A 10,149-nucleotide genomic window follows, 5' to 3' on the forward strand; every position below is an offset into this window, starting at 1 on the left:
TCTATATTTAGTCATAAATATACATCAATATGTATATAAATCAGAGCAGATCGGATATCCGCCTCTAAATTTTTAGTATTTATAATTTTCTTCGCTTTTAATAGATATTATTTTTAATATTTGCTTTACTTCGGAGACTTATGGATATCCGGATTTTTTGGATCGAATAGAAACAAATAACAAATCAAATCAAATTTAACGGATAAAATGCTCATTGAATTAGTTATAGTGAACAATGTATGAAATCAATATTGAAGTAATTATAATGAATAATTAAGTGATTTATTTAAATTTAATGAATTATTTTGTATGTGTCTTATTTGCATGTACTATAATATAAAATTTTATTTATTATATTTGTTTATAATACTTTGTTGTATATTTTATAGTTACTGTAAAAGATTTATGTTTTTAGTTAATGTTCATCAGACATAAAAACTATTATTTAAAATACAAAAAATTTAAAGTTCAATATAAAGTTTTGGTTTTGGAGAGAAACACCTCAAATCTTATATTTGAAGTTTTGTCAAACCTTAAAATAAGGTGGCTTTTGTAGATGCTAGTCCTCTCATTCTCTAAATTTGGACAGATACAAGGCTGGGATAAGCCATTTGCCATTAATACTCTACAAAGCTCTCGCATGGCCAACATCAAAAAAACTCAACATCATTCAAAAATGGTATTTTAGTGGATAAGAGAATGAAAAGCAAAAGAAAACTACCCAGTAAAACACGTGATAATGTTAGATATGCTTTTTAAAGTTTAAGGAGTGGTCTTAACGAAACAAAAATTGAACTAACAGCTTAGTGACCACGGCTCATCTTAATTTTGGGCATTGCCTTTTTCACCTGCCTTGCTCTTTCTTTAACCTCTTTCTTCCTAATCACTTCTGCGCTCAGCTTTGCTTCCGCTTCCTCCATCAGTTTCTTCCTCTCTGCTTTCTTCTTCTGCAGTGCCTCTTGTCTCGCGTTTTGAAGTTCCTTGTAGGCTTCCTCTGCTGCCTTTTGCCTACCGGTCTCGGTTTTGTTCCGCGCCTTCATTAAATATGAGAAACATATACTATACTCAGCCTCAGCAATGCATTTTAACTCCGGACCAGAAGGCTACAAATAATAAGTTTACCCCTTACCTGGGAACTGAGTCTGTACCGTCCTACTAAGTCGATGTAGTATGGAATTAGCGCCACTAGCCGGACGATATCATCCATGTGTTTAGCATCTGGTAAGGAAAACTTGAAAAGCATCATCTTCCTGTGCTTGCCAGGGTGTTGGTCAGAGATATGCATCGACATGAAATTCTTCCCATACTTCTCCATAGCCTTGTCACCAAAAACCTACAGAGGTCCATTGCATGCCCGTAGGTGGTTGGTTAGTGCAGCAAATATATGTTATGAATGATACATAAAGTAAAGTCAATTTGTGTTAAATTGAAGTACAGTTCAATTTGTGTTAAATTGAAGTACAGTTCATAATGAAGGTGATTGCTTTCCTTATTTTGTCTCGATACTGCTACACAAAGAGATAGAGCCATGGGACAAACTACATTACTGAATTACTAAGGTCATGATGCTTAGTGACACTAAACCTTCCCTCCGACTTATGTTACACTCACCTCACTAGGCAAGCAACAAGGCCTATTCAAGTCACTCCAAATCAGACTAAAATAAAAGATAAGCCAAATTGTGACTACTAGTTCTCAATTGGCCTAGGAACTGATTCTTGCTAACTAAAACACAAGCAAATACACATATACTGTAGAATCTGAGAACGAGAGGGAACAACACTGTACTCAAAACAAATTGTTAAGGTGAATACACACACTTTTATTGTCACTCCCCTGTACTCAAAAACCCGGGATACAATCACACTAAAGATGTTGAAACAACACCACCACAATAAGCGTTTGGAGTACATGGGTGATACATAGCGTTCTCTTCAAGAAATGAGCTCCATTGCAGGTCCCAATTTTTACTTATTTGATTCCAGGTGTAGTGTCTCACTGATTCCTCATAGGCTAATTGTACTCTTGTGTAGGATCTTTTGTACGTAATAGTAATTGACAAATACGAGATCTACGGGTCATTCCATGTTAATTTAAACAAATGGAATGACCTACAGATCTCGTATTTGTCAATTACTAGTACTACATACAACAGATCCTACACAAGAGTACAATTACACTATGAGGGATCAGTGAGACACTACACCTGGAATCAAAGAAGCAAAAATTGGGACCTGAATTGGAGCTCATTTCTTGAAGAGTGCGATCTGTATCAACCATGTACTCAAACGCTTGTTGTCGCCGGGCGTTGTTTCATCACTTGTGTGATTGTATCCTAGGTTCTGAGAACAGTGACGTGAACGTGGGAAGAAAACTGTGTGTATTCAAATAGGAACTGATTGTATAGAGATGCACAATGTGCAACAATAAGCAAAACAAAATTTATGTTAAATTGAATTTAAGGTTTATACTGAAGGTGATTGCTTTCCCTATTTTACCACATATATAGATACAAATAGAGATCGAGCCATGGACCAAACTCCATCACTTAATTGTTAATGACAAAATGCTTAGTGGTATACTAAACCTTCCTTCCAACTTATGTTACACCAACCTCACATGGACAAGCAACAAGGCCTATTCAAGTGACTCCCAATCAGAAATGAGTCAAACTGTGACTACTAGTTCTCAATCTGGTAAACTCCTTACTATGGCTTAAGAAGTGATTCTTGCAAACTAAAACACCAGCAAATACACATACGGTTGAGAAAGATAGAAAGAACATTTCTCACCTGATCAAGCACAGTGTCTGTGATCATATCCCCAGCAACTTCCTTAGATTCAGAGATGACAGTTAACTCCTCCGAAACCCACTTCCTACCGGTGGGAGGAGCCACAATCCCGGCGAATCTCTGCAGATCCTTAACCTCCTTTTGCATAGTCTTTGCGGCCTTCTTCTTAGCCATCGCAAACACGACATGATCCATAGCCTCTTCGTTCATGTAAACCTCGAAGGTGATCTCATCTCTACAAGGCACCACCAAGTTGAAAACCCTGGAGATGAGATCGTGCCTGCTCTTAAGCTCCATGGTGGCAAGCAACCCATGGCAATACCTTCGCCCGCTCGCGTAGAATTTGAACACGTTCAAGGCTTCTTTAAGCAGCAACGGGGACTCAACCCCGTCGCCCACTCCTAGCAAGCTGAAGTTCTTGTGGAAGATCGTGTCCTTGGAAGCGAATTTAGCGGCCCAAGCTAGAGCGAGGGTCTCGTTCTCACGTTTACCGAGGAAGTAGTTGATTCCGAGAGAGATTAAGAAACAGACGCAACCGATCTCGATTGCGTACGACTTCTTCTTCTTCTCGCTCGGAACAGTGGTGTCTTGAGGTGTCTCTGGATCTACCGTCTCTGTGGCGTTTTCTGGAGTCAGTGGAGAGTCAATCGCCTCTATCTCCACTGGTAGGCCTTCGAACTCGTCTTCATCCCAGAAATCGAACGGCGTGGTGGAGGAGGGATCTGAGTGAGGAGGCTCGGGGTGTGATTGATCGGAGGTAGAGTCGTGGGAAGATGGTTGTGGATCGGGGAGTGACTGGGTGATAGTAGGCGGGGGGAGAGAGTGGTGAAGATCAGAGGAGTCGTCGGAAACGTCGTCGTCTTCGGAAGCATCAAATCCTTCGAATTGAGAAGCTGAGAGAAGATGGTGGTGAAGGGAAATGAGGTACAAAATGAGAAGGAAGCAGGTGGAGAAAGATCTTCGGTTCATTGTGTTGTGGAGGAAATTAAGTAAGATCTAGCAATCCAACATTTTCCGGTGCTCGCTCAAATGCTCTAAATGAATAAAATAAATTTATAGGGAACTTGTATAGGCAGCATATTTTATTTTTTTCGCCCGGAACTGGGGTTATGGCTCTTGGATATCACTGGGTTTCAAGATGTGTGGTTTTTTAAGGGGTGGGTTATTTTATCGGTTGATTCAGTTCTAATTTTTTTTCAACCGAAGTGGACTATATTTAGTTTAGTTTGGATCAGTTTTGGTTCGGTTTGTATTTTGATTCGATTTAATTGAATTTTTTTAGTTTAATTATTTTAAAGAAAATCTTTCGAAAAATACCATTTTTATCTACTACTAGATTAATATCCGACAAAAATTTATAATTTGTTTAGTTAATATCTTGTTTAATTTTGATGATGTAATTTCTACTATGAGTCTATGATAAAATATCTGTAATTGCTTAGAACTTTTTGAAAACTCAAATAAAATATAATTTAAATAATCAAAGTTTTACCAAACAAAAAAAACTATATAAAAGAGAAATATACTAAATTTTTTTGTATATATATTTTAATTTTACTGATATGGTCAAAGTTTCTATTTAAGAAAATAGTGATCTAAATATATATATTTGTAACTTGATATACAACTATTTTAGATAGAATAGACAAACTTGAAATATTTTAGAAGTGCTGTAAAATTGTTCTCTTTTTGTATATTTAAAAATTCACTTTTTATTTATTAATATAAAATCTATTCTTATATTTTAAAGTTGTTATTTATTTGTTATATGTAGTTTATATCTAAATTTAACAGTTTAAAAGGTAAAGATTGATAAAAAGAAACACGTATTATTATTTTTTCTGTAGCACAGAATTGTTTTTTGAAAGATAATGGTTTCTTCTCTCTTGATTATAATTGTGTTGTGAATTTGTGTAGAGAGTTTTCATACTGTTTTTGGATGCGAAGATTTTAACATGGCAAGCCAAATGCAGTACTAAAAAGCTACCGAAAATTTTAAAAGCTTCTTTTTGTGATTTGTATAGAGTATACATTCTTGTCCAACACATTTAGCTGACTAATCTAAATAAATATCTTGTGTCGAGCTTTTAGACTGCAAACATTTCCTCTGTACTTCAAGTGAAATGTACAAGACCATACTTGTGATGGTCTGAAGATGAGAACTGAACATCCCGCTGGATGAGACTAACCATCGAAACAAAAGATCTAACGTTGGAAAGCGTGGCTTGTGCTTTGTGATATCGAATAGAGTTATGCCAAAAGCCTCCTTAATGTTAATATCAATCAATTTCACAGACATGACTCATGAGCATATAAACAAACTCCAAAGTAACATTCTCGGGATTGCCAAGTTAAAAGCCATGTGTCCCTTCATTGTTTCTATAGTTCAAATATCTCCGGAGGGTTTAGAGGCGGCGGATGTTATAGGAAAGTTCATGATCTCAGTGTTTTCAAGCCTCTCAAACATTAGAGTCTAGAAACATGAGACTCATCATGAATGAGGGTGTCACATCCATTAGTTTCTGACGGAGAGCAGAGATGCAGAGGCCAAGCTAAAAGTTTCATGAGATTAAAGCCTCGCCTGTGAACCTTTGCGTGCAGTGATTAACACAAAAGAGAAGGAATTCAATTAAAGAACAGAACTTTGAGATCATGTTTAGAGGCAAAAATGCAAGATTCAGTTCCAATATTTATTCCCCTTCTATGAAATGACAATCGCCTACACTCAGCACAAAATAGAATAAGTATGTTAAAAATAACACTTTAAGATCAGGTTTATAGGTTAAATGCACAACTCAGCTGAAACATATACCCTTCCTATGAATTGGTCAACAAATCGAATCTTTACAAGTTAAGAGCTTGTGCTTAAAACAAAGAGAATAATCTTTCACTAAACCACAGTGCAGCAACAATATTTCATTCTTTATGCAAGGATGAAAACTCCTTAAACCAGGCAAAAACATGAACTAAGTCGGTTAATTGTTCTAATCTACAATACATTTGCTGTCATTTCAAGTGATTTATGGTAGGCTTCATTTTCCGGTTGCTGCAAAGATGAAACAAGTATTCAAAACCAAATACCAAAAAGAAACGGTATTATTAACCCTTGATCTCAAATGGAAAAGCAAATGACCTCATCCCAGCAAGTTGAAAGAAGTGAGAAACTAAGTCAAAGTTTTATTTAGCTTCAGACTCTTCAGGAGTCAAAAACACAAGCGCGGTGTATGCATTACTGAGGCACCAAATGGCAGCATGTTTCTTTGGCTCAATCAACAACGCCTCTTCAAGCTAAGTGATGGCCACTACGCACACAAAACACACATGTTATAACAATCCATATATCACATCAGATTTTTTTTTTAAATCTTAAAAACTAACTATAAACAAATCACCAAATCTAGAAACACGTATTGTTATAACCTTGAAAAGCAGATCCATGTGACGTGAAAGATCAAAACTAATTAACTCGTCCAAGTGGAATAAATGGTTTTTAAATAATTCCTTAGTTCATAGCTTCGATGTAATCCCATACACTGTTACACATCGCAAAAAACCATATTTGACTTTCTGGTCATAGTTAATAACCTTATGTCCGTTAAAAAAGAAGAAAAGTAAGCCCATTTATAATCAGCTTAAACCTAAACCTAACGAAGAGAAGACAAAGTAGAAGATGGGTTCGGGCTAGAGCTACGAATAGGGGCGGGATCGATCATTGGTCTAGTCGACTCGTCTAGCCTGTGATTGTAACGCCCCGACCCGTCCACGGCTAATGGGTCACCCACGCCCGCTCTCTCGGCCCGTGGGCCCCATCCCATCCGACGGTCGGTCGTTAATTTTCCAAGGCTCGAAATCATTGTTTACTGACCCTGCAATCACCACCCGACCTTTTCCCGTGCTTTGGCCTCACTTACACGGTATCGCGAATCACTTCCCGATAGGTCACCCATCCTTCCACTACTCCAGCTCAAGCACGCTTAACTCTGGAGTTCTTTCAGGATGTGTGACGGAAAAGGTAAGTCAACTTTGGTGACATAGGTAGCCAAATCAATTCTCTTAAGCCTTTTCACATATCACAACTCGGGATGTTACAATTCACCCCCTCTCAAAGAACGCAACATCCTCGTTGCGCCCCACGACAGGTCTCAAGACGCCTCTCAGGTCAAAACTGAGACGGTTAACCAGCTCTGATACCACTTGTAACGCCCCGACCCGTCCACGGCTAATGGGCCACCCACGCCCGCTCTCTCGGCCCGTGGGCCCCATCCCATCCGACGGTCGGTCGTTAATTTTCCAAGGTTCGAAATCATTGTCTACTGTCCCTACAATCACCACCCGACCTTTCCCCGTGTTTTGGCCTCACTCGCACGGTATCGCGAATCACTTCCCGATAGGTCACCCATCCTTCCTCTGAGACTCTACTGTCCTCCCAGACTTAGGCTGAGCAGATTTGAGAAGTTTCTGCTCCTCTAACCAACCTGCTTCCTGTTCAGCTGCTTTCTCCACCAAGTCTCCCAATCTGTAGTAAGTGACCACATTACACCTGTTGCGAATCTCCAAACGCATCCCATCCAAAAACTTCCTGATCAACTCATCTTCAGGAATACCACCTCCAACAAACCTGCGAAGCTGGTTGAACTTAACCTCATACTGCTTGATCGACAAGTCACCCTGGCTCACATGCTCGAAGTCCCTCTTCTTTCTATCCATAGCTTGTTTCGGAAAGTACTTCTTATCAAACTCCTCGATAAAATCTCCAAAAGTGAGAATGTCAGGCTCATGGTTCAATCGCACTCCCTCCCACCATACCAATGCATCTCCACGCAAGTACTGCGTAGTCAGTCTAAGCTTAAACTCAGGGGGACAGTCAATATTCTCCAGCTTCCGTTTCAGACTCAGCTTCCAATCATAAGCGGCTGTAGGATCCACTGTTCCTACAAAATGCTCCATACCCATGTTCTTCATCATACTGGTGAGTCGGTAATACCTCTCATCATGAGCTGGATAAACCTGTGGTAATGGCGGTGGAGGTGGTAGAATCTGCTGGCCTGGAACCTGCTGCAATGGTACCTGAGGGATCTGCGCTGCTGGAATCTGCTGCGCTGGGACCTGAGGAATCTGCGCTGCTGGAACCTGCTGCAATGGTACCTGAGGAATCTGCGCTGCTGGAATCTGCTGTGGTGGAACCTGAGCGGCAGCCAACTGGCGAGCAACTTCCTGTGCAGCTACTCGAGCAGCTTCCTGTGCAGCAACCCGAGCTGCTTCCTGGGTAACCTGCTGAATGGCAGCCTGAGCAGCTTGCGTAGCTGCTGCCTGAACCATCTGCATGAGTGCAGCCTGATCAATCGGTGGGGCTACTGGCGGCACACCTTCAGCCTGGACACCCGCTGCAGTACCTTGCTCATCCACAACTTCACGAGCATCAACTCTGGCTCTAACAGTACGAGTACGCTTAGTTCCTCTCTTTGGCGGCATCTGAAATGGAAAAAGGCAAAGACAGTCAACTTCAGCTAATCCAGTTCACTAACGATCAACAGACATTATCGAATAGGAAGGTGTTTCTAAGTTTTGAAAACCGTTGAAAACTTTTTATATACTTGAAAACCAGGTCCCTTAACCGGCGTCCCGGGTCAGGGCCGAGACACAACCCCGCTCTGATACCAAATTGTAACACCCGGTTCATCCTCACTCGATACCGGCATATTACCAAACCACGATTGTGTCTCAAAAATCCGATAAAGTCTTAAAGTCGATTTCCATATAAATAAAGAAATAAATCCATAAATCCAATAACTCAAATACTGAAATAAACGCCGAAAATAATAGAATATAAGTCTGAGAGTAAAACAAATGAAAACGCCTAGAAACACCATCCGTCCAATCGATATCCTACTCGTCAGCCTCACCTGAAAAAGGAGGAAAAGAGGGTGAGTAACAGGGGAGTCACTCAGTGAGGTATGGGATGCTAAGCCCGAATTTCATTGACTTAGACATAGCATTCCGAATAAATATAATTTAATACTAATATATAACAACCACGGCACCTAAGGCACCCAAGAGATCAACCAATGGTCCTAGCGACCGGCCCACTACCAGGCCCAAACCCACCGAATATATGCTCGGCAACACACGCCCGGAGACGATTTATCGACCAACAGCTACGATCAACCGGTCGACTAAAGCTGACCGTAACCAACACAAAACCCGGCCTACAGATAAAACTCTCTGTACCCAGCAAAATCCCATACACAATCATAGTAATTAAAGATTATATTAATAATATTATAATATATCAGTTTAAATGAAACAATCAAAGTTGAACCATCTAGACCCTTATATCCGGTTTAAGCAAAGAACCTAAACTATCAAGCAGACCCCAATCAGACATCAAACTGACTCAATTCACAAAGACGGATACATATTAGAACTAAACTATGTTTATTCGAAGTCCTAGGCCGTGCACGAGAAATTACGAGAATAGTCCTCACCTTAGCAATGTGGAAAAGTAGTAGCTATGAACTCCAACTGCTCAAACAGACTCCAAATCTGAAATCAGGGCAAGCGGGTTGACTTTTTGACCAATTTACCGGTTATCCGTTTTGGACCGTTCGAAGGGCGTTCTGACTCGATTTTTCGCCCTGATTTCAGATTTGGAGTCTGTTTGAGCAGTTGGAGTTCATAGCTACTGGGCCACCCACGCCCGCTCTCTCGGCCCGTGGGCCCCATCCCATCCGACAGTCGGTCGTTAATTTTCCAAAGGCTCGAAATCATCGTTTACTGACCCTGCAATCACCACCCGACCTTTTTCCGTGCTTTGGTCTCACTCGCACGCTATCGCGAATCACTTCCCGATAGGTCACCCATCCTTCCACTACTCCAGCTCAAGCACGCTTAACTCTGGAGTTCTAAACGGATGTGTGACGGAAAAGGTAAGTCAACTTTGGTGACATAGGTAGCCAAATCAATTATCTTAAGCCTTTTCACATATCACAACTCGGGATGTTACAATTCATCCCCTCTTAAAGAACGCAACGCCCTCGTTGCGCCCCACGACAGGTCTCAAGACGCCTCTCAGGTCAGAACTGAGACGGCTAACCAGCTCTGATACCACTTGTAACGCCCCGACCCGCCCACGGCTAATGGGCCACCCACACCCGCTCTCTCGGCCCATGGGCCCCATCCCATCCGACGGTCGGTCGTTAATTTTCCAAGGCTCGAAATCATTGTCTACTGTCCCTGCAATCACCACCCGACCTTTTCCCGTGCTTTGGCCTCACTCGCACGGTATCGCGAATCACTTCCCGATAGGTCACCCATCCTTCCACTACTCCAGCTCAAGCACGCTTAACTCTGGAGTTCT

At 40.9% G+C, this 10,149-nt stretch overlaps 1 protein-coding gene and 1 long non-coding RNA gene across 3 annotated transcripts; both read right to left on the bottom strand.

Annotated features, from left to right (window-relative positions):
• Positions 1-588: 588 nt before the first annotated feature.
• On the bottom strand, positions 589-3,961 carry LOC130506779 (uncharacterized protein At5g49945-like). The gene is made up of 3 exons (XM_057001465.1): positions 2,793-3,961; positions 1,130-1,333; positions 589-1,034 (listed from the first exon to the last, which is right to left on the bottom strand). Exons 1-3 carry the CDS (start codon positions 3,759-3,761, stop codon positions 804-806), a joined length of 1,404 nt encoding a protein of 467 aa, XP_056857445.1. The 5' UTR covers positions 3,762-3,961; the 3' UTR covers positions 589-803.
• A 1,626-nt stretch (positions 3,962-5,587) lies between these two features.
• On the bottom strand, positions 5,588-6,537 carry LOC130506780 (uncharacterized). Of its 2 annotated transcripts, XR_008942116.1 has the most exons (3): positions 6,437-6,537; positions 6,213-6,325; positions 5,588-6,094 (listed from the first exon to the last, which is right to left on the bottom strand). It is a non-coding gene; the product is annotated as an uncharacterized LOC130506780 (long non-coding RNA). The 2 variants fall into 2 exon arrangements; XR_008942115.1 differs by having other exon boundaries at positions 6,213-6,531.
• Positions 6,538-10,149: the final 3,612 nt, after the last annotated feature.

The sequence above is a fragment of the Raphanus sativus genome, unplaced genomic scaffold (assembly GCF_000801105.2).
Source record: "Raphanus sativus cultivar WK10039 unplaced genomic scaffold, ASM80110v3 Scaffold3658, whole genome shotgun sequence".
Lineage (NCBI taxonomy): Eukaryota > Viridiplantae > Streptophyta > Magnoliopsida > Brassicales > Brassicaceae > Raphanus > Raphanus sativus.